Here is a 25,645-nt window from a genome sequence, read left to right on the forward strand (position 1 = left end):
TAATTTCTGCCCATATTCCTCTATTTTTCTCACAACCACACAATTGCCCACTCCCACTGTTTCTCATTATTGCCTCCATCTCCATTATCCACCTACATATGCCTTAGTTAACCATCACTTCAACTCAGCCTCTTATTCACTGTTTCAAGGACTTTTTTCTCCAAAGATAATGCAGCTCCCACTCTTATAATGCACAGCTGCTCCCATTGTGAGAAGGTCACATTTTCAACATCATGGACAGGGAAGTGATTAATTGAACTTTTAAGGAATGTCACCAGACTGTAGTATTATCATCAGCTTTTCACAAGCTATTTAGCTATATTGGTCATTATGTTAGCAGCCACTGTCTGGTCTTATCAGTAGTAAGTGATGTAAATGTGCTTTACTGAGTATTTTGTAGGTATCATTAATACAACCCCAATTCCAAAAAAAGTTGGCACACTGTGTAAAATGTAAATAAATGTAAATGAAAACAGAATGCAATGGATCTCAAAGACCCATATTTTATTCACAATAGAACAGAGAACACATTTCAGATGTTGAAAGTGAGACATTTTACCATTTCATGAAAAACATTAACTCAATTAGAACTTGATGGCAGCAACACACCTCAAAAAGTTGGGACAAGAGCAACAAAAGACTGGGAAAGTAAGTAGTACTAAAAAAACTGGATGAGCAATTTGCAAGTGCCATTACTGGGTATAAAAAGAGCATTTTAGAGAGGCAGAGTCTCTTAAAAGGAAACATGGGCAAAGATTTAAAAATCTGCAAAACACTTTGTCTAAAAATTGTGAAACAATTTCCAAAAACTGTTCCTCAACATACAATTTCGAAGACTTTGGACATCCCATTATCTACAGTATATAATATTATTAATAGATTCAGAGAATCTGGAGAAAACCCTGTATGCAAGGGACAAGGCCGATGGTCAATACTGGATGCTTGTGATCTTCGAGCCCTCAGGTGGGACTGCATTAAAAACAGGCTTGATTCTGTACTGGAAATTACTGCATGGACTCAGAAACACGTCTAGAAATCACTGTCTGTGAACACAGTTCACTCTGCAATTCACAAATGCAGGTTAAAAGTGTATTATGCAAAGAAGAAGCCACGATCCAGAAACGCTGCCATCTCCACTGGGCCAAAGACAATTTAAAATGGACTGAGGCAAAATGGAAAAGTGGTCTGTGGTCAGATGAATCAAAATTGGAAATTCTTTTTGAAAACCAAGAAGAGAGATTCGAGAAGAGAGGGACCATCCAGTTTGTTATCAGCACAGTTCAAAAGCCTGCATCTCTGAGGTTTGGGGTTGCATTAGTGCCTATGGTGTGGACAGCTTACACATCTGGAAAGGTTCTATCAATGCCGAACAGTATATAGAGGTTTTATAACAGCATATGCTCCCTTCGAGACATGTTTTTCTAGGGAAGACCTTGCATATTTCAGCAAGACAATGCTAAACCACATACTGCATCCATCACAACAGCATTGCTTTGCAGGAGTCCAGGTGCTGAATTGACCGGCCTGCAGTCCAGACCTTTTAACAATAGAAAACACTTGGCACATCATGAAATGAAAAATCCAGCAGAGAAGACCCAGGACTTGAGCAGCTAGAGTCCGACATCAGTCAAGAAGAAGAGGAGATACTACACAATGGTAGCCATGGCCCTGTCCCAACTTTCAATCAAACTTTTCCATCAAGATCTAAATAAGTTAATGTTTTTCATGAAATGGTAAAACATAAAACTTTCAACATCTCATATGTGTTCTATACTGCATTGTGAATAAAATATAGGTCTATGAAGTTTGCAAATCATTGCATTCTGTTTTCATTTACATTTACATTCATTTACAACCAGAAACCCTGGCTGAATGCAGAGGTCCGATCTCTGCTGAAAGTCAGGGATGCTGCCTTCAGGTCTGGTGATTCACAGGAACTCAGGAGAGCTAGACGTGAGCTGACGGCAAGCGTAAAGAGGGCCACAGCTGCATACATTCGGAAGATCCAGGGTCATTTTTCTTCCCAGGATCCACAGAGCATGTGGTGGGGTATCAAGTGCATCGCAGTCTGTGAGGATCCACAACATCTCATCCTCCACCATCATTCTCATCAACCCTCAGGGCTGTGTGCTGAGCCCCCTCCTGTTTACACTGCTCAAATATGACTGCTCAGCTCTCCATCCAGGTTGTCATATTGTAAAGTTTGCGGACAACACGGCAGTGGTTGGATGCATCACAAATAGTGATGAGTCTGGCTATAGGCAGGAGTTGGAACACCTGAAGAGTTGATGCAGTGAGAACAATCTCTGCATTAATGTGAAGAAAACAAAGGAGATGATTGTGGATTTCAGAAGGGGCAACACTATCCCTCCCCTCCCCCTACACATCGGAGGATCTGCAGTGGAAGTGGTCTCCAGGTATAGGTACTTGGGCGTACACCTAAGTAACAATCTTACCTGAAGTAATAACACTTCCAGCCTGATCAGGAAGGCACATCAGCGCCTCTACTTCCTCAGAAGGCTGAGGCGTGCTGGACATGGGAGCTCAGTCCTCACCTCATTTTACAGATGTGTGGTGGACAGTTCTGTGCTCCAGCATCACCGTGTGGCACGGAAGTTGCTCTGCGGCAGAAAGGAAAGCTCTGCAGAGGGTGGTGAAGGCTGCACAGAGGACTGTTGAAGCCAGCCTTCCCACCACCATGGACATTTATACCTCCAGATGCAGAAAAAGGACCACTGGCATCATAAAGGACCCCACTCACCCAGCACACACACTTTTTGTCCTGCTCCCCTCAGGTAGACTGACCAGACTGAGGAACAGCTTCTTCCCTGAAACCATAACTCTTAAATTGCAATTAGACGTCACTGCAATGGCACTTCGTGTCCACTTATTTATCACTACTGCTGTACTGAATCAGTGCCCCCACTATATCACCCCTAACACATGTCACTTTATACATATCACTTATACATCACCAGTATTAAGATGTACACCTTCTACCTCATACTCATGCTGCTGTGTTTCATGCTGCTGTTATTTGCACCTTTTATTGCACCTTCTATTTATTGTTTATGTTACTTTTGGGAGTTAACTGGGACCGTGAGTACAATGTTTTGTTCCACGTCATGTACTACATGTGATGCAAATGACAATAAAGCCTTACCAATATGAACAAGCAGCTTGTTTTAAACAGCGGTAAATACAAACAGGACTACACAAAAATAAAATCAATAACGGTAAAATATTGTTGTGGTTAAGGCTGTAATGCCATATGTTTCTGGAGGGAAACAGGGTCCACATGCCCTTAAGAAGTGCCCCATTTTTCATGCTAGTGCTAAAAAAGAGAGAGAGAGAGAGAGAGAGAGAGAGAGAGTGAGAGAGAGAGAGAGAGAGAATGAAAAAGTCTTTTATTGCTTTCTCTCCAATTCTCTTTATTTTAAGTTTAATTTCATTACATTACACTGCTAATTCATCCCACCACGCTTTGGAGCTCCACCATACTTTAGTGTGATTTTGCAGCAGTGAAAAAGTATGTTTAAGTGACAGGGTATCAGAGCCGCTAGCCTGACTCTGAGGCTTTTTAGAGTTACGGCCAGGTGAGAGAACATGCTAATGCATATACCTAAGAACATGCTGATTCAGGTTTTAGTTTTTCTTGGTAAAGCTGGTACAGGTAAGTTTTAAGGTAACTTAAAACCTAGTGAATGCATCATTATCTTGGTGTTAAAGTAACAGATATTAGCATTTTCATATCAGAGAAAATAAGAGCTACTTATAAAGTTCAGTTTTTTTTATTAAACACTGCAGTGATAATGAAAGGCTGGTGCATGCTCATGATTAAATGGCAAAATATTAACTTGTTGGAGTGGAGTAGGAGGATCAGTTTAAGACAGAATTTAACTACACCAGAACAGCTTTACAAGCACACAGGTTTGCAATAAGGTATGAAATTCCACACTTATTTATTAATGTTTTTATTTATTCATACATTTTTATTTCTGTATTTCTTCCTCCAGTATGAGAATAAGAAAGGCTAAACCTACATGCTTTTGGTTAATCTTGGGGAAATCAGTGTTGCACTACTCATTTCTGATAAGCTGATTTACATCAGTGATGGTGGAGGATCAGTGACAAATTTGTACACAGTCACACTTGATAATGGACAAAGTAAGGCCTTTATACTCAGACCATGGTTTATTTGTGACAAAATGTGCGCATTTGTGTGCATCACCGATGGTATCTTGCATGCCAAACACAACTTTTTGAGGCAAAAATGCAACATTATTTTGCTGGCAACATGAACAGCTCTGTTGTTGGCATGGCGGCAATCAAGTTGATACAATGGCTTCTGCAGCAGCGGGAGCTTTTCACAATCGCTAAAAACATCAGAATACCCAAAAGCAGCTCAAACATGGCTATAAACATCGATGTATATGTGGAATCACTCAAAGTTTCAGCTACTAAATGAAGTAATGACGCTCTTCATGCTTTTATTTTGCAGCCCACTTTCACCTTTTGTCCATTCTGTGGGTCGACAGTCAGTCTGTTTGCTCCATGTGTATCTCTAAAATCAGCGTAAATTCAGCTGAGATCCCAGCTGTGAATGAAAGAATTAAAGTTTTACCCTCAGAAATAAGATAGATAAACTCTTTGTTTCTGTAGCGGGAATTGTACTGCTTTTTTTTTTAAAAATAAAATCACACTGTGTCCAGTATGTAAAGGTCTTTAAAACATTGGACAGTTGGACAGTGACTCCATCTGTTTCAGGTGGAGAGTTTAATTTGCAGACTTAGGAGAGTGGAGCAGGGAAATATATGTGGCTGCGTCAGACCCTTAAGATGTTGCTTTCCATCTTCCTAACATGTATCTACATCAGGTGACAGAAAAACAGTTTATTACACTATGGCATAATGCCATAAATACTTTTTCATTATTGATCATTAATAACCAACGATTAACTGGGTGTGCGGCCTTGTAGCAGAGTTCCACTGTGTAGCCAAAGATATTGATGCAAAGAAATAATGATAGCTAGGTCAGAACACCTATAGGTCATTTTTTAATTAAACGTAAAGTATATTGTAATGCTGAATAAAGGTGTCATCTGTAACAGAAACAAATGAACATAAGTAGCCAGAGGTTTTTGAGTTAGTCTGTGATTTCTCATAGAACATTATGGCTTGCCATGTTCAAATTCTCTTGTATTTCACATCCATTCTATCACCTTGTAAGTCAACCCTGACCAATACTTTGTTAGAAATACATTAGTGCTGCTCACCACAGAGTGGAAGAAGAAATACATAAAAATATATAAATAAATGTAGAAATTAGTAAAAGTAGCAATAAATAAAATATGAATTGGTTTATTTCTGGATTCCTGTTTGCATGTATATAATTATTAATTTATTTATATGTTTCTAATCCACTTTTTTTTATTTTCTTTTAATTTATGGCTTTACGTTTCACAATTATTCATGTATGAATTTATTTTTCTTATAAACAACAACAGTGTTGAACTGTTAAATTTCTGAACAATGTCATCTTAGTACGAACAGCATACATTAGCTGGCTCAGTACGACAGTGATGGATCACACCGCCTTACTGCCATCACTCCTACCACATTCATGTATTTAAACACCAGCTAGCAGATGTCTGGATTTCTCCACAGTAATTTGAGGGGCAAACCACAATATATCTAACACCAGAGAGTCCTCCTTTTAGGTATGTTTAAATTGAAAGCGGTGCTTTTGTGGCATATTTGATATACAGTCTCATCAATTTGCTGTGTTGTGCAAGTGACAGCTTTCTCTTGCTTTCCAATACCTCAAAGCTTCCTTCGTTTATTTTTGTTCAAATTAGGGCTGTAACTTGCATGAACCCACTCCTTTCTTTCACTTTCATTGCTTGAGAATGCACTAATACTAAAATATGACTTGGAGCAGATGTGATTTAACGCTGCTAAAGCTTGTTAGGATGTACAGAAATAGTTCACTCTAAGCCAGTAAAGTTAAACCACTTATCTCGTCACTCACACTTGGTCACAGGACAACAGATCACCAATTGCTCCACTCAAACAGGGGATATATGACCCCACATTTCAGATGTTGCTAAAGTATATTTGGCAACCCTTTTTTTAATCGTTGCCCCCTCCCTCTCTAGTTATGTTGAAAAACTCGGAAGTGCGCCCTCTCCTCACAACAGAATGCGGAAGTCTGAGAATGGTGTATTATATAGAAAGTGTATTGAACATTTCTTATAGTTCCATTGAGGAAACTTTGTGATACTTATTCTAGTTTTATCGCCCATCTCTATATATAAACTGCCTGTTTACAAAGATCACTCACAAGGTATCAGCTCTACTATGAGTATTTGGCCCATCAGTCATCTCGCTGCAAATAAAAAGGAACCAGCCATACAAATACATGATTGGTGCATGCTTTATCAGTGTGGTAAACATGATGCAGCCCAGAGCTAAAACCTTTGGCAGTGAAAAATGAACATCTGCAGAGTTAAAATCATTTGGGCAGAGTGGAAACAAAATAAACACTATAGGCATTAGTTCAACAATGTGTAACTGGACTATGCAACAATTTTCTTTCTTTTATAATAATCATTACAAACCTTGAAGCCATTCTGTATACAATATCCAGTGATTCAAACAATTAAGACCATTTACAGCAGGTAACAAGAGACATACTTACGCCATCACAATGACACTGAAGTCTAGCCAGTTCCATGGGTCTCTGAGGAACGTGAAAGGTCCAAGACAGAAACCTCTCGCCAAGATCTTAATAAGTGACTCAAATGTATAAATTCCAGTGAATGTGTATCTGAATAAGCACAAATAAAATGAGACAGAGCAAAACATAAGGTAGATCTCTATACAATATATATGGATTGACAAAAGGAGATGAGAATACAAAATATACAAAATTACACTAAAAAAGAACAATTATTCAAAGTAAACAAATTTCAATGTACTCAGCTCTTCAACCGTAAATAAATGTTCAAGGCCTTTTAAAGCATGCATGATCTATGTCTGTTACTAGCTACTTTGAATCTGGAAGCTGGGAGGAGGGATGTTGTGCATTAGCAAATCAGCATGCTGCATGCTCAGGCACATTCTCTTCCCAGTCATCTCCATGCACACATTCATTAAATGTCAATACATGTTGAGCTCTGAAACCAAATTTGTCAGGGAACAGGCAAAAAACAGGCCACTGAAAGGGTTCTATTAGAAATCTATGGCCATAACAATACAGAATAGGTTCATAATGCAGTGACATAGTCTGATTCTTTCTAAACTGTTTCATATTCCAGCAAGCACAGTGAGACAGAGGACAGGCAGAATAATCCTCTACAGTTAAAGCAAATCAAGGATTTAATTACTTTCTGCGAAATGTGGCAGGCGGTCATTCATTGATTCATTTGTTCAGCTGACAGTGTAAGCCTTTAATGAGTAATTGTAACAAGAAGTGACTCTAACCCTAAAAGGTGTAATGGAAAGAGTTACCACAAGTCTTAAAGCGATAGTTTGGCAAAAAATCTAATTTCCAAAATTTCAACAAGTTTGCTTCTTTATTTTTGCACTGGAGCTATGAGGCTAATGTAGCTAACAAGCAACTGAAACATCATCAATTAATATGGTGCAAAGTGTATGCCTTGTTAAATAAACTCAAGTAGACAGGCTTATGTGGTTTCTGGCACTGTATGACATTATTATCTGCAAAAATGGGCAAAAGAACAGTCAAATTTCAGACTTCAACAAAACAAAAAACTCTTTTTAACTACAGTATTTAATAGGACACTGCAAAAATGTTTTGTGCATTTGACCTAATTCTTTTATTTAAAACAGGGCTGTCAAAATGATCAATTAAATCAATTAAAATATATGTTCTCAATGAACTGCTGTCATGATTAGTTGCCTACTTGAATGAAAGGCAGGGTCAAAAATCAAGATGTATTTTGCAGGCTCAAGACTCCTCACAAGAGTAGCAATTAGCACTCAGTTTACATTTGTGAGCATCACTGAAAAAGAGGAAATCAACATCAACAGGGCCTCACAAATGCAAATACCTTTTGTAGTTACAAATTACAAGTATGTGAGGTCAAACTGAAAGTTTGCTGTTACAACTTCCATGGATATGTGGGAAAAATGTATATTGGGTAAAAGATTTTGTTTAACTTCAGCCAAAACCTTAGCAGACAGCCAACGGGCTAACAAGCCTCCTCCAAAATTAGCTAGTTTAGATCAGAGGATTCACTGTAAATTTAGCATTTTACAACATACAAAGTAAAGAATGTCTGTGTATGTAAGTAGTATTATTAAGTAGTATTATTGTTATCTTTAAAAAACAAACAAAAACAAAAACTAAATTACTCAATTGTCAAAAACAAAACTCTACATTACTTATACAAATGATAGTAACAGCCCTAGTTTGGATGAATAGATGAAAAAAAGCAATATTTAACTCAAAAAACAAAGAGTGCCAGTGTGTGATGACTGAGGCATGCAATTTGCTTTTTGTTAGTCAGTGGAATAGAAGCTTCCATTACTTGTTAGCTACATTAGCCTCATAGCTCCAGTGCAAAACTAAAGAAGCAAACCTTGGATATCAAGTATGTCTTGGCTGATCAGCTACACTTGGGGAGAAATTCTGTCACTTTAACTTTTTACCAAACTATAGATTTAAAGGATTGGCAGGAAATGACTATAAAGGTGTTTCATTTGAAGGTGGCATTCCAGTTGCAATAGATCATGCAGTGACACAAAGTTTGTTCAATTTCAGGATCTTACCCAGCCCTTTATCAAAGACCAAACAGGATCATCCTAGTAGAGCGTCACATTGATGAAGACTCAATTTAACAATATAAATGACATTTCTGTCAGAATATACAAAGCTACTATTTCTAGTTCTTATCACTTGTTGCATTTTCTAAGAGTCTTATTCTCATGTCTGGATTTGGTCTGTATGGACAAATACACAAAGTGAAGTTTTTTAAATCAGTGATTATGGGTAGTATTTAGAAACAGACAAGTGCTTACTTAATCACACCATTACAAAAACAGACAATGACAACGTAGCCATAACCTGTCATGTAACTTAACACAAATGTTTACAATCTGTCCTACTTTTGACACAGACATCAGCAGTTTCTGTTACACAGTGGTACATAGTAAGAACATAAAAGCACAAAAGAGCAATACTGATACTCACTCCAGGTACTTGGTCCAATGCGCTGGGTCTGACATTGCCATGACGCAACAGTTGGTCAAAATTGTGCACATTATGAACAAGCTAAACAATGTAGACAAGAGTTAAGGAAACTTACAAAAATGAACAAATACCATTCACATTTTGTACATCCTTAGAAAACCACAATCAAAGCCAGTGCACTATAATTATCCCATTATTCTTTAAAACATCACTAAATTTACTGTCCAGATATTGTAATAGTGTCAGGATGTGATGTCATCTTCTGACACTAGCTCATCATTTTGGGGGAAAAAATATGGGATTTTACCTTATTTCAGCCCGTAGGGTGATCCTTTATCCATTTTCAACATTACAGATTCAAGCGGCAATGAATTTCCAGTATTGACCTGGACTCAGAGGGGATTTGAGCGAGTGGTATTTGAGGACTGTATGAGATAACTCTGGCCCTATTTGATCTGCCTTCACAAAAGTCCAAAGCCGCAAAGCCTCTGTCTGCATACAGAGCTAAGAATACATATTAGTGCAGGCTGGCTGGGACTCTATGGTTGAGAAAGGTCTCCATTTTTATCTTCATTTGGATTGTGTTATTCGATCAACAGCTTAGTAATAAAAATGAGGCCACAATGGGCATTTTCTACAAAGATAAATTATCCCAAACAATGCTATTTTTAGGGTTTAGGCTACAATTCAAAATGCTCAGGACTGCGTAATGCAGCCCAACTCAGCTCTTTATCAGCTCTTCTTCTCTCATCCTCTCTAAGCAGCAAAAAATGCTAACTACGGTGAAATATGCTGCCATAAATAAGGTCAGTATTTTCAAGGCCTAAAAGAGGATTTTTTTCCAAAATGATAAGCTTGTTGACATCACTTCCTGACCCTCTGAATGTACCAATCCAATTGCACTGATTTTGGAATAATGCAATGCTCATTTCTGGCCCAAAATAACATGGCCTATTTTCACATGTAAAAATAGTCAAACAGTCAAATCAAAACATGGTGAAATCTGAGATTTCACAATACACATATCAAATCATTGCAAAGTGATCTGTAGCCCTAATTGTAGCTGGTAGTCTTGTATAGGCTACACGTCCCAAAAAGGCTTACAGCTTATGCCGTTATAGGGTGTGAGTGAGCAGGAACAACCAGCTGTGCCTTTGACACCAACATGCATTAGAGCCACATCTGCACGTAAAGGCCCAGCGGTGCTCATGCAGCACCGCTTCGCTTAGTCTGAGGCCTGATGTTCAGCCGTCACATGATGTCAAATCTCCTTGCTCTTATTTCATTTGGAGGATTAGAAAAGGGATATCAGAGGATTTGGTTCGCGATGCCAGGGAGGAACATTACAAAGCTGTTTCAAAAATGGGACTGAAAAAAAAATCCAATAGAATAGAGGGAAATGTTAAATATGTGCGATTAGCTTAGTGGATGGTATAGGCCACAGGCTGCAACAATGACTCAAACCTTCAAGAGCATCAATGAAAGATTATTTCACATAAACTTTCAATAAAGATGCCTTTTGACAACGTATAGGAGCAATTTCAGAAAGAAAACTAATGAAAATGTTTAAAAACTGACTGATTATGATGGAATTTATGTCATGCAGAATACTGAAACCCACTGCTGCATTCATGTAAACAATCATAGATACACATATACATAGTTTAAAAGCCAGTAAAAGGATATGAGTGGACTAGTATTCGTATGGAAATTCTTCTGATAAGGTGAAATGGGCTAAATATGTACAGAGCTGATGTGGCACTGAAGCGGAAGATAGCCTTCCCCTTGTTTAGCACTATAAAGGTCTACCAAGAAAAAGACACAAAGGCATTTTAGTCATTTAGAGCAACAACAATTTGGAAAAGCTGAAAAAAATGAATACTGACTTTAAAAAATAACAATGAAACTGATAGGGCTGTACACTCACCAGACACTTTATTAGGTACAATTGCTGGTTAACACAAATAGCTAATTAGCCAATCACATGGCCGCAACTGAGGTGGTCAAGACAACTTGCGGAAGTCCAAACCGAGCATCAGAATGGGGAAGAAAGGGGATTTAAGTGACTTTGAACGTGGCATGGTTGTTGGTGCCAGACGGGCTGGTCTGAGTATGTCAGAAACTGCTGATCTACTGGGATTTTCACGAACAACCATCTCTAGGGTTTACAGAGAATGGTCCGAAAAAGAGAAAATATCCAGATCAAAATCTCTGAGGAATGTTTCTAACACCTTGTTGAAAGTATGCCATGAAGAATTAAGGCATTTCTGAAGGCAAAAGGGGGTCCAACCATTTACTACCTAATAAAGTGGCCGGTGAGTGTATATGAGTCATGAATGGCATGATCTGTTGTACACTGTAAAATGCATATCTGAAAGACATTGACATGCTGTCAGCATCCTAGACTAGAGTGCAGTTCTTACTATATCTTAATGTATCTCAAAACACAACTAACTAAGCTGCCATTGTATACGTAAGCTTAAAAATAATGGTGTTGAGTGGAACAAAAAGAAGGTGAATATAATGACAAAAAAAGCTTATTAAACATTAGCTTAGCTAGTCACAATGCTAGCTACCATTTGAAGGGCTGTTGCTAATGGGGTGAAAGGTGGTGATGATTCTTAGATCCAACAGCTGCAAGAGAGCCCACAAATATTCAAATTATAAATAACAAACCTACAAATCATAAAGTTAGTTTTGACCACCTAAAAGGTTCGGTCAATCGTTTGGTCCTTTGCTACAAGTTTAACAGAAGATAGAACTTCAAGAGTGTGGAATAGGAAAGCTGGGAACATTTCAGAGCCTTTATTCTATTAACTTTATTCTTTTCTAAGAAAGGTGATTTTGTCAAGTTGTTTTAGCAGATCAAAACAATTAAGGTAAAAACAGTGGCTAACTAATTACCTATGCATTTGCTCTCACTGTGAATTTTAATACTGAAGTAATGCATTTACTAATTTACATGAAATTCCTTTCTTAGTGTGTGAGTGTTTGTGTGTGTGTGTGTGTGTGTGTGTGTGTGTGTGTGTGTGTGTGTGTGTGTGTGTGTGCATGTGTGTGTGTTTTTACACATACAGTAAGGGAAAGTATTCAGATGCTTTTTTGTCATTTAATAAAACTCCAGGGCATTTAACCATTTCAAATTTACTCACATAAAGGTCTCTATATTCAAGGTTACAACACAAGTGAAAAATAAAGTGTAAGATTGCAGTGCTGGCATGTTTGGGTGTGCCAGATATATTTTAAGTATTTTTGTGACTGGCAGTGAAGGCTCTAACCAGGCACAGAGCAGTGCAAATGTAAACTGGTGCAGAGTGAATATATTATCAAAAGGTGTGGTGCAGTGAGCCATATGTACACTAGCAGTACATTTACATTTCAATGTGTAAAAATGGTATAAATCTACCCTAGATGTTCCAGCTCATTCTTTTTTGGCTGATGAACTAATATGAACCAGTAGATAAATCAATTCATGCTTCTTTTGATAATCTGCCATGCTACAGTATCATTTGCAGACAAGCCACCTCCCTGGTGAAGAGTTCTAGTTGTTTTGTCTAACCAGAGAACAATGTTTGAAAAGAGTTCATGTGAGACAAGCATTTCTGTGCTTGTAGCATTGGAGTTTGTGCATTAGGTAGAGGAATGAGTTCACTGTGTAATTTCTGTTCCTGCTGCTTTTAGTTTGTCCTCCAACTCTTTTTGAGTTACTGCTGACTTCTGTCTTACCTTCCCTATCATTAGTCTGAGAGTGTGTTATGAAATTTTGTTTCCATTAGAATGTTATTTCACAGTGCTGTGCATGAGAACTTAAGGAAGCTCCTTCATCTTCACCATCATTGCTACTTGTGCAAATTTGAAGTGGACATATGTACTGGAACTGTGTTAAACTTTATCAATATTCGGTCTGGGTTCCCAAATTGCCAGCTAAGCCCTGTCCATATGCATATCAATAGCTAACTAACCAGTTAAAAGTAATATTTCTAACATTTGCTTGCTAATTAGCCAGCTAGTTAATTTATGAGTGCTTCCAGCTTATGGAACATGATGATATATGTTTGTGAATCTTAATGTTAATTCAGATTTCACACACAGTATGTGTACTACAATGTATTTGCACAGACAAGTGAAGTGAAGAGGTAATATAATTAGAGCTAGATGATGCATGAAAGAGCAGTGGGACAAGGTTTTTGCCCTCACTTTCATTGTCTGATAATGTGGCCTATCAAAACACCCCTTCTGTATTTTATTTTCATGCAAGCCTTAATTCTTTGTGCCAATGTCATCAACAGCTTGTTCATTAGAAGTCTGGACCTGGATGTCAGCAAAGCTGCTTTTTTACAACAAACTGAACTTAAAATTCAGGTTGGTTCATTAAATCAAAGGTGGAAGAATGTTTATGCTTTCTACTGAAGGCTTACATGCTAACTTATGATAACTTACTGTTTCTTACATCTTTCCATTAGAATATGGTACGAAAACACCATAAACATGCAATGGTAGAATGAATTTGAATGCCAAAGAAAACCTCAGGGGTCTTTGCTTTTAACATTTTTTCTACAATGTACTACGAATCTTTTAATATCATTGTTGCTACTATGCAGAACTAAGAAGCATCACATTAATAATAATATTAATGAAACTAAATATAGCTGAAACCATGAGATATCCAAGGGGATTTGCTGTCTCAATGTAACATGAGCAGCCAGCTTTGATTATATGAATTTTAACCGTAAGCTAATTAGCCTAGCATTCCACTGCCCCTGCAAATTTTTCAAACACTATGACAGCTAGTTTTTCATGAACTATCCCTCACCTATCCTTATTTCACCTCAATAACTGCATCATTATTGGGAATTAATGAATGAATATATGAGATTAGTCATACAGCTTTCGTGCTAATCCCAGCACTATCTTTTTAGTTCATGAAAACAGCGACGATATAGCTGTGCCAGGTGTGTAATTCCAATCTGTGTGTCTAACAGGGCTTAGAATGTCTCACTTAACAAGCTAAACAAGACAGTGTTTTCTCCTCTTCAAGTGCAGTGAAGTGCATCTTGCTGACACATTAGAGCACTGTGCCATTAAAATGATTTAAAGCTAGCCGTCTAGGTGAATCACTCTGCTTTTACATTTACATGCATAAATGTTGCTTGTAAATGTGAAGAGTTCTAACAATAAAATGTTTGTCAAAGTTCAGACAACTGAGGCACTATCAATGAAGAGCTATGCAACAGGAAAAGCTGCAGAATGTTCAGCTCACTCTAGGTTGGAAGCTACTTTAAAAATACTTAAATACTTAACTTCCTTCTCTAGAAAATTACTTTTTTTGGAGATTTGGGACTTTTTGGAGATGGGTTTTGCTCCAGTAGCAATGGCAGGCATGAGGGAAAGAAACACATTTTGCATAAGCATGCTACTGCTGAAATTTTCATACAACGTTATCAAAAAATTGTCAACAAATATTTGTTTTTCATTTTTTTGTTTAAATTTTCAAAAGTACCATCCAACCTAGAGCTGAACATTCAGCAGCTTGCTTGAGTAGCTCTTCACGAACAGTTTGTCAGATCACTGAAAACATCTTATAACTACAGCTGTTTAAAGACCACATTTTTGCACAGTGATTCAGTATTTGTTAATGAGCTGACATGAACTGACTGTTAAATTTGTTTTTTTTTTAAAATAAATATATAAATAATTTTATAAATAATAAATACCTTTTCAACTCCTCCCCTACTACAATTATCTGGCTACTGCACTACAGCCTTAATAAGCTGAATGTTCTGAATTTCTTATGAATTGTAAGTATATACTGCAGATGCATCAAAGCACATTTTGCACCACTCCTGCTCACATATGTGGTTGGTATGAGTAACACCTCTGCCTTCTATGCTGTAGACTGGGGTTCAATCCCCTGCTTGGAGCATGGCAGCATGGCATCCTCCACTACACCAATAAGAGTCCTTGGGAAAGACTCCTAACACTACCTTCGCTTACCTGTGTAGAATGATCAAACTGTAAGTCGCTCTGGATAAGAGCGTCAGCCAAATGCTGTAAATGTACGTAAATGTAAATGTACATATGCACATCTTTCCCTTAATTTGCCGTGCGAAGAAAGCAATCTAGGTGATTTATCTGATGATCTAATGGCTGCCAATTTTAAGCAAACTCTACTCACTCTTTGATTCTTGAAGTAAAATGGATCAATGTCCTCCAGAGGAACTCCAACTAGTCCTGCAGGGATGTCGCCAAAGATGCGAGGAAGCACCTTGCCAGCCTCCAGGTCTGCCTGAGGCTTTGGCTTCTCTGTATTCCCCCTTTTTCCTGAAGAATCCTTTGCTTTCTTGACCTGCTCCTCAGCAATCCTCCGCTCAATAGCCGCCAGGGACTCGCGACCGTACTGCCGCAAGGCGTCTGGACCCGCTGGTAGCAGCATGGTCGCCATCTTTTCATCCTGATCGTTGTGTAGAATTTACTTGCAGCTGAGAGCATATGCCAAAGAAAGGAAAGAGAGAGAACATTTTCACTTGAAAGCTTGCTTATGCAAAGGCAGGATCAGTCAAAGTACCTGTAAACAGCCAAACTTGGCAAGCTTACACTGAACCTGCAGTTTGAAAATCAAAAGCTGTACAGTGATACTATACTGCAGTAATTAATCAAGTTGGTAGCAAATTTATTTATTAATTTATATCCCCATACTTAGCTGATCATTAATTATTCTATTTGTGAACATTTAATGAATTTGAGGAATTCTGTCAATATGAATGTGGGTAGTTCAATGAAGGTCATCATGTAAATTTATGAACATAAAGCATTGCCAACATAAAGGAATGCCACCAAACCTGCATTCTTCATTTAAAATGCAAAATCATAATAATGCCTTTTGTAAGCAATATTGCAAGGGACAAAATGCACAAGATCAAGAGTACTCAAAAAAGGTTACAAAAGAACAAAAGTTCTATGATTTTTTTTTTGTTTACCGATGTAAAATAAAATATTTTTAAACAGGAGGAAAAATCTATTTAAAATCTACAATAATTTGCAAAAAAATTATAATAATGCATAATGGGCTGCAATTTGTTTATGCAGTTTACATGGGTTGTTACAATTTTTTAGTATTTTACAAATTTCACTTAACATTGCCAATTACCACCCATTAGCTAGGTCAGGGGTACTCAACCTATTCCACTAGAAGGCCCATGTGTTTATAATTACAAAACATACCACCACATGGGAAAAATTTACAATTATGTTAAAAAACTTAACATGTTAAAAAAAAGTTTAAAGAGGTTAAAAAGAGGAAAAAAAAGATGTGCGAGGTACATTTGGACTGTGATTGGTGTTGCAGTGAAATTTTCACTGAAAATATTTCACTGGCATTCGCACAATAGTAACTGTTCAGTCTCAAGATTTAGTTTTGAGGGTTTACTTAAAATAGCCAAACCACACTCCACTTGCCGGGCTTTTGGATTACCGTCGTCACAATCAATGATCATAATAAACTTTAATATCTGCTCCTTTAGGATAGGATTATCAGTCTGAATGTAACCACTGAAGTCCAAAAATATGTTCCAATCCATGAGCCAAAATCAAATGCATCTCTTCAATATAATTTTATTTTATAGTTTGTGCTTGAGAAACTATGTGTAAGCAAATTAAAGTCTATATACAGTCAGACATCAAAACAGGCAGATTATGCTGATAGTACAGTGCTGACATGCTGCTAGAAGTTGAGGAAAGAGACCTCTACTAATGAATTCCCTCGTTTTATCATAGAATTTGTTCCTATCAGCAGTGAACTGAACCAGGATTCACTTGGATGCAGACCAAGACCCGTAGTTTTTGCTAGACCACAGCTCAGGTGTCTGTTGTAGACCTGAGTATGGGTGGAGTAATCACAGATCTCAAAACAAAGCAAACTAAAGAAAAAATCTGATGGGTCCACACCAAACAAGGAAGGTGTGAAAGCGCCCTGAGAAACTTCTCCATCTTTGGCTCATTGTCTGCATCGAGCGCCTGTGGCTGCGTTGTTTCAAAATGAAGACAAGTATTTAGCCTACTCTTGCAGCATTTTTATTTATACATATATTTTTATTATAATTTGGTAACACTTGATATATTTTTATGACTTCAAGTGACATTACCAGTCCACTACTGCCTCCCCCTGAGTACAGGCCTGCGGACCACTACATCATGCTTCACAGCCCACAGGTTGGGAAACCCTGAGCTAGGTCTCCCAAAATCATGCAATGCTAGTCATTGTCACTGGATCCTCTGAATTAAAGGGCTTTGAGCAGTCAAAATACAGTTAACTCTTCTGCAGACTGACATGATGTTGCACGAAATGAAATGTACTATTAATATCAGCTACTCAAATGTTGGCCTTTACAGGCAAAGCAACTTAACTAAGACAAGATCAAAAAAGGCACTCCTAATATGGCCATGACGCTGGCTACAGAATGATGACAGCTTCAGAGATCTAATACTCTCTCTTGGACTCCCAGTCAAACATGGCTGTGGCATTGCCAGGGATCAAACTCACGCTCTTGACGACAGATATGGCCATAAAGTTAAGATCATATGCCTTCGCATTGTTTACTGTAAAAACCTTATACATAGCTTTTTTCTGAGACCACCAATAATGTTGATTTCTACTCTCTAGATGGGTTTCCAATATTATGTTAGCACTAAGCTAAGCACAGTGTACATTAAACTTTTATTCATTCTCCAAAGAACTCAGGCAAGTTGTAGATCTGGGGCCGTATAACAGAAACTTCTTAACTCTGAAATCCTATCTGTTTAGTCACTATGACAAATTAAGCGAGGACTGAATTTAGGACAGAAGCTACTACAAATGAACAGTTCTTAAGAAAACAGTATTACAGATGCATCCTAACTAGATGAAAATTCCTGAACACTGTCCTAACTTTTGTCCTAAAACAACCCCAGAGGTGTCCTAACCTCTGTCTTCACCATCTGTTTTCTATCGTTTTACAAGTAATTTTTGGTCACTTGTTTTGGCCTATTCGTTATAAAATTTACACACAATGTAGGCTAAAGCGCAACAGGCACTTTCAAATTATGTCAAAAACAGAAAAACGGTAAAAACAGACTAGGTTTTGTTCTGACTGCAGTGATATATGTACTGAAAATGGTGCTTTGACTTGTGAATTTTTTTCTAACAGCGTTTTAAAAATCCCAGTACTACAGACACATTCTCCACCATCCCCTATTATTATCAGTGTGTGTTAATGTTTATGACAAAACTGGAGAGCAGTGATGCTCTGATAAACAGCATGAAACACAGCTAGCTGTCTGGCTTACTAACGATTATTTGGATTATGTTTTACATTTCAGCTGTGTGCTCATGGTCAGTTGCTAGTTAACAGGTTAACAGGTTGATATTTGACAGCTGATTGTTGACTTCTATTGCGTAAGACAAGACTGAACATAAGATGCTGTAAGACAAGATAAAAATTAAGATAAAATTAAGGTAAATTAAGATAAAATGTGCTTGTGTAATAAGATTTTGTGAGAAATCTTGACCTATCAGATCTGAAGTTAAGACAAAAAGATAAGATATTTCTGTAAAGGGCCCCGGGTCCATAACTTGGCTTTATTGAATAAAACGGAAACGGTACACAAAAACAGGGAAACTGGCAGTGAGGCACAGACTAGCACTCAGCTCTCACTGCTAGCTGGCTAGGCTCCTCTGTTTACTGGTAGGCTCACACCGCATCACGATGGACGATAACACTGGGGGCAGGGGGAGGGTACATGGTAATGTTAAAGTCCATTGACACCAACAAGTTTTTAGGATGAAAGGGAATTTCCGACACAGTGAGACCTTCACACCAAGTCTAAAGCATTTTTCTGTATAAACACAGGAAGTTCCACAGTCTATTACAAGAGCTTGCTGATGCTGCATAACGGCGTTCCTGCAGGTATTTTGATACGTCACTGGGGGAATTAGAGACTATTTTGCTTGTTGCTCCTCTCATTAAATAGAAGAGAATGAACTGTTTTTTTTTTACTTTTTTAATCCCACAAACAGGAAAATTCCACCTCCACATTTAACCCATCTGTGAATTGAAACACCACATACACACTAGTAAACACACACTAGGGGGCAGTGAGCACACTTGCCCAGAGCAGTGATCAGCCCTATCCACAACACCCAGGGAGCAATTGGGTGTTAGGTGTCTTGCTCAAGGACACCTCAGTCATGGACTGTCAGCACTGGGGATCAAACCGGCAACCTTCTGGTCACAGAGCCAGTTCCCTAACCTCCAGCCCATGACTGCCCCCTCGCAGGTGCTACACACAGCTACATGCAGCTCCTGTAACGCACTCACCATCATTCATTGCCTTTCAGCTGCCACATATTTTCTTTAATGATGCACATTTTGTGTGGGCTGCAATTATGACAACAGAGCTCTGATTGTAGCCTAATTTTTAACTCTTCTGTACAACACAGAAAAGGCACTGATGAAAAAAATCATCAGGGGTTGGGGGGGTAGTGGCGTTGGGGTTGGGGGTAGTCCTCACAACAAAAGATAAATAACTGCTACTGAATAGAATAACTAAACTAAATCAAGTGTACTCTGATGCCACAATATCATTTCATATTGACTACAGACTCCAGTATCAAAAGAATCATATCACATCACAGTAAATTTTGAGAAACTGAAAATCACTAGATTGTTTGCCTGAAACTTGGGGTTGACACAACTACATTGGTCTCTGAATAAGAATATTTAGATATTTTCCACTCAGGAATCTGTGAATCTATCTTTTTTATGATGAATGCAGTTGTTCAGCATTGCAGAGGCATTTACAATACACATGACATACTCACAAAAATTTATCATGACATAATTTATCACAGTATGTATAACAGATCTTATCAACGACACATGATGGTATGTTACAGTTTCCAAACTGTATTAGTACTACAGACAAAACATCTTTTGACATGGGTGGTTTGACATGCATAAACACACAAAGTGATGAGTGGGTGATTTCCAGGTATATGGTAAGGTTAAACCCTTAGAGACAACAGGGAAAGCATAAACAAACGCATCTCTGTCTTTCTTTCTTTCTCTCTCTCTCGCTCTCTCTCTTTCTATGTATATATACAGTATATATATGCTTGGGTAGGAATTTCTAGGCACCTCACGATTCATTTTGATTACGATTCAAAGTCGTGGTTCAAAGACTGAGTATGGATGGCTAATCCTTGGCCATAAAAGTTGCAATAGTTTGTAATCTGCTTCGCCCTTTCTGAGTTGGGAGCTTCGACATCACTTGCTCAATGGTCTTCTTGTTGGCATCAAATACAACCAGGCCGAAAACAGCTGGAAACAATATGGTTTCTCATGTTTGTCACATTTCCAAAATATTTTAGTTTAGTGTGACACAATATGCATATAGTGTGGCTCCTGTCTAGGTTTTTTTTGCCTTCAGCTTCATAGAAGCCAAGGTGCATCCATATGCTTCAACTTCATAGAAGCCGAAGTGCATCCATACGCTAGCTCAGGGGTCAGCAACATGCAGATCTTTTACTGCCCTTGTGTGGCTCCACAACAGAATGAGATCTACCTGCCTGCCTACCTACCTACCTACTTACCTATCTATCTATCTATCTATCTATCTATCTATCTATCTATCTATCTATCTATCTATCTATCTATAATGATATTGATGTTTGATGGTCTTAATTTATGATGGTCCAATAGCCATGCCATCTGACTTTGTGTATCATTATAGAACATAACTAATTCATGGTTAAGAAAGACCCATATCAAGATGTACTTTTTCTTGTCATGTCACTGGGATATCAGATTTGTCTCACATTTTTATTATAAATACTTATATCTGCATATTTATTTTTACTACCAACTTTACTAGCTATAATATCAACTTTAAAATCTAAAACTTTATCTGATTACAAGCAATATTATCATCATGTTTTCCCAATTTATATATGTATATAAATATTGCATAACTGAGATCCTGGACCTTCTTTCCAGTTATTGAAAGATGATTCATCGAATTCATTAGTACTTTAACTACTAGGTGAATCATTACCTAGAGTATGTAAAGTATGTAATGTAAAGTGCAACATCACCAGGACTGCACAACTGTATTTGTACTCCTCCTGTTCTCTTATTCCCAATTCCAGACAAAAACAGGTAACTTATTTAATTAGGTATGATTTGTTCTTAACAAAGTAGCAGCTCATGCAACCTTGATGAATTTACTGTGTGGAAGTGGAAGATATTCTGATTGCAAAGGTTGCACATTATAAATTTTTCAACTGATATCACAGATGTGTGTAACAGGCCTATCTAACTAGATCAATTTCACAAAAAAAAAAAAAAACAAATTTAAAAACACATTTGCTATTTAACAGGCTGCAATAAAGTAATGAGTTGAAGCTGAAGTCTACATTTCAGAAGTTGATAGACATCAATCCTACAAGAAGCTCAGGCAAGAGTCCCAGTACATTTCCATAAAGACGTTTTAAACTCTTCACAAGCATCAACATAACATTTCACACCAGGCGAGGGCCTTGGTCGAGAGACAAGTCACAGTGCTCAAAGCATCCAACTACAAAAAAGGCTCACTCATAAGAAAACATGCTTTCTTGCTAGCATCTGCATGCTGTTAATCCCAAATTATAGATGCACTGCAATGAACACGTTGACATTTAAAGCATTTAAATGCACTGCAATAAACAGTCATTTTGTAGCACAAACACTTTGCTTTGTGCAGTTTATTATTCAAGTAAAGCCAAGTAATTCATTGTGGTCACCACAGGTTAAACTTGATAACACATCTTTGACAACTTGTGTTATAAGTTACTCATTTCCTCAAATGCAAGCAAAACTAAACACAATTTACAGCCCTTTCAAAACTAAGTGTATATGTTCTCTATTTTGACTTTCTGTGAGGCAGCATAAGAAATACCCAAATGTAGAAACTGTGATTATTACTTTTTCCACTGAACTACTGTTTTAAACAGAAAAATTACATGAAAAGTCTGACTTTGTGGTCTGCCTGTGTCATCTGCTTTTTCCAGGGTGAATAAAGTGCTTTCTGTTTAGACATTCGCCAGGCAAAGATCTTCCATTATAGCTCTCAGGAGTCCAAATTCAAATGGATTTTAAAGAGGATTATATCTGCACCATGTCAGTGGTCTACTGGGACCTACTTCAGTACAAAACTGACCTTATTGCTGTGCTAGACACTGTGCCCAGATATTTCCCCTTTTTTTGTTCTTGAAGCTCTGATGTGATACAATGATAGAGGAAGGCCTGATTTTCATTATGATGTGATGGGCCACCAATTTCTGTCATATTCAATTATTTATATTATCATGCAAGTGATGATAAGGTAACAATATATAATTTTACTAGTATATAGCGCATAGAAAAGTAAATAGGGATACAACATGAAATTCTGAACAACTGCATGTATTAAAAAAGTTGATATATCAACTGTATAGATACAAGATGTTGAACGGATATCAGCCATTTTTCATAACTCTTTTTACTATTGCATGTAACTACAGTATGTAAGATTTGGGGATTGGTAGACCTCTCTGGGGGAAATGTGTAATTGCACTTTGTACAATTATCATGTGTGGAAGAACACTTGGCAACCTCAGTTGTGCTTGATGTCCCTTCCCCTTGTGGATGAATCTGACACAAACACGCTAAAAGAGTATTGAGAGAGCCAAAGTGTGGTGAAGCACATTTCTCTTAAATATGTAAACAAATTACCTGCTAGTGTCATCATATAGTCATCAGTATAATGTAATTTTGCTTTTGAGACCTAAACATTGAACCAGTCCTTCTTTTTGAGCCTTTATGTGTGACATTAATACATAAAGACTAGGGGTGAGAATCTCTTGGCACCTCACGATTCGATTACGATTCAGAGGGCCGCGATGCAATTATAAAACGATTAGAGATGCATTTTGATACATCTTCTTTTCTATACAGGATCTCTTTCTTTTCTCACTGTGTGACGACTTGGTACTTTTAAAGCAAAGTATTTGTAATGATCTATAATTAATTTACTTTCAATGTCTTTTATTAATAAATCAAATGGAAGTGATATGATAAGTAAAGTGGAAGGCTTTCATTCACTGCTTTTGTTTGGAGCACATGAGATGCTGCTGCCACTCATCTGCGATAAAATGCGCTGTTATGGTGAAATAAGATCCAGTGATAATGGATGTCCACGCAGCACAAGAGACTGTCAAACACTAAAAATTTGCAGAGCAAATTTTCTAATTTTCCCGTTCCACCTGAAATGATACCGCATTTACATTCTGCACCTCAGTCAGACTTTAAGATGTAACTGAAAAATTCAAACAAGAAGCTGGAGAATAAGACGTGACTTTAGCCTCGTAACAGCCGCATGATGAGAGACATTTTACAATAAGCTGCTCTACTTCTGAGGAAAAGGTTCCCGATGGAAAGGGGAGCAGAGCGGCTATAGCTGAGCTAAACCTTAAAGCAGGGCAAAGTAAGTCTGTGTTTTCGTTCATAATTTTTTTGCCTATACTAGGACATTAGCACACACAGACATACAACATAAATGTTGTGGCTCCCAAGATGGTCTGATTTTTGTTGAAAGGACAAAATGTCTCTTCTGAACATTTGGGTTGTGACTCCTGACCTAAGCTAGCTTTAATGCAGAGGCTGCTGGTCAGATTTCTTGCTCATCCATTTGTTTTTGTTATGTGCCACCACAGACTGTCCGGGGCGTTGCACCCACTACCAAGTTCCACCCTTTGCGTTCTGTCAACATTATGTTATAAATTAAAATTTAGAAAACTGATTTTTGACATTTGTGAATCGATTCAGAATCAGTCACGTCTGCATTGCAATACATCTAAGAATCAATTTTTCCTGCACCCCTAATGAAGACGTATTGTGGTCCTAAATCTCCAACCAAATCTGACCCAATGCTCCTGACTTTTAAAGTATTATTTTAGGCTGTGACTGGCAGCAGCACACAGACACCATATTTTAGCATTTTTTTCCTTCTGACTCAGTAATACTATCTCTAGTAAATGTATGAAAAGACTTACATAGTGCTGTTTCAAATGGCAGTAGTGTCATGCTAGTGCATTTTGTCCATTCCAACATGTCTAGTTTCTTTTATTTCAGAGCTTTATTACTGTCAAAGTATATCTCTTTGAAATGGCCAACAAATGTAGTCAAACAAATGTTTGACAAGCAACTTCAACCATCAAGCTAAGCAGCTCTGAAACGGCCAATTTTTTTAAGTAAATCAGGTCCTAAATGTCAAAGTTTCATAACCTCCAATCAAATTAATATTATGAATGTCAGAATTTGATGTCCTTTGTTAATACCTGTGTTTGCATTTTAGACCAATCCTGCAGCTAATAATGTAAAACAGATTTAATCTGTGTGTGTCTGTCCACCAATAGGGCTTTCTATCCACCACTATCAACCCAAATGGCTGGCACATTCTCTCAAATGTAATTCAAAGTATTCAGGATTCAGTTAATCGTCTTAACTAACACTGTACTCTCTAGCACGCACACACACACACGCACGCACACACACACACACACACACACACACACACACACACACACAATGTGGGAACACGGGCACTCAAATGCAAGATCTGCTACTGCACTATACATTCAACACTTTGAACGCTCTGAAAGCTGTGAGTGATACGTGTAGTTTTGATGTTTAGTTTGGTCAAATCACTCAAGCTCTTCTATGACAATCTCTGGAATATCAACATTTTTAAAGTCCATTTTCTACTTTCATTTTTACTAAAAATGTCAGCCCACTTGTCATTCTGTATGATGAATGAACCAATAAAATACTAAATTAATAAAAATGCTTGTTTCCTTTCATTTCCAGTTACTGATCCCTTTCCGGTTTTGGGAGCACAGTGTGTGACGTTTGACCTACTTCCCTTAATCTGTTTAAACTTTTTGTTGAGATCTAATATCTTTCTCTCTCCAATGTGGAGTTCATGAAGCATATTGGTTATGCAATAGTAATAAATAATATTGCGCTAAATAAAGCACAGCAAACAGGTGCATACACTTCTGACAGAGGACTCAACTTAACATGACCTCTGTGGCAGCTTACAGCCTGGGATTAACAGCTTTTGTTTTAAGGTCTATGACAAAGAATGCCTCATTCATCAATGCTTTTATCTGAACTTGAAGCTGCAGTATTTTACTTATTATTGTATCTAGTCAACCACTGCATCTATTTTCCGCTACGATTCAGACCAGATATACAAATACAAGTACTAATACAGGGCAGTCGTGGGCTGGAGGTTAGGGATCTGGCCCTGTGACCGGAAGGTTGCCGGTTCAATCCCCAGCACCGACAGTCCATGACTGAGGTGTCCTTGAGCAAGA

The 25,645-nt window shown here is 37.8% G+C and overlaps 1 protein-coding gene across 2 annotated transcripts in view; it reads right to left on the reverse strand.

Moving 5' to 3' along the window:
* The window catches only part of scn12aa (sodium channel, voltage gated, type XII, alpha a), an 80,597-nt gene that overhangs the window by 51,270 nt on the left and 3,682 nt on the right, over positions 1-25,645 (reverse strand). For both annotated transcript variants that reach the window (XM_017697198.2, XM_017697197.2), the window contains exons 2-5: positions 15,392-15,695; positions 10,903-11,021; positions 9,217-9,306; positions 6,700-6,828 (exon numbers count right to left, since the gene is read on the reverse strand). In XM_017697198.2, coding sequence (XP_017552687.2) covers positions 6,700-6,828; positions 9,217-9,306; positions 10,903-11,021; positions 15,392-15,658 — 605 coding nt within the window. In that variant the 5' untranslated portion in view covers positions 15,659-15,695. The remainder of the gene's footprint in view (positions 1-6,699; positions 6,829-9,216; positions 9,307-10,902; positions 11,022-15,391; positions 15,696-25,645) is intronic.

Source organism: Pygocentrus nattereri, chromosome 19 (assembly GCF_015220715.1).
Source record: "Pygocentrus nattereri isolate fPygNat1 chromosome 19, fPygNat1.pri, whole genome shotgun sequence".
NCBI lineage: Eukaryota > Metazoa > Chordata > Actinopteri > Characiformes > Serrasalmidae > Pygocentrus > Pygocentrus nattereri.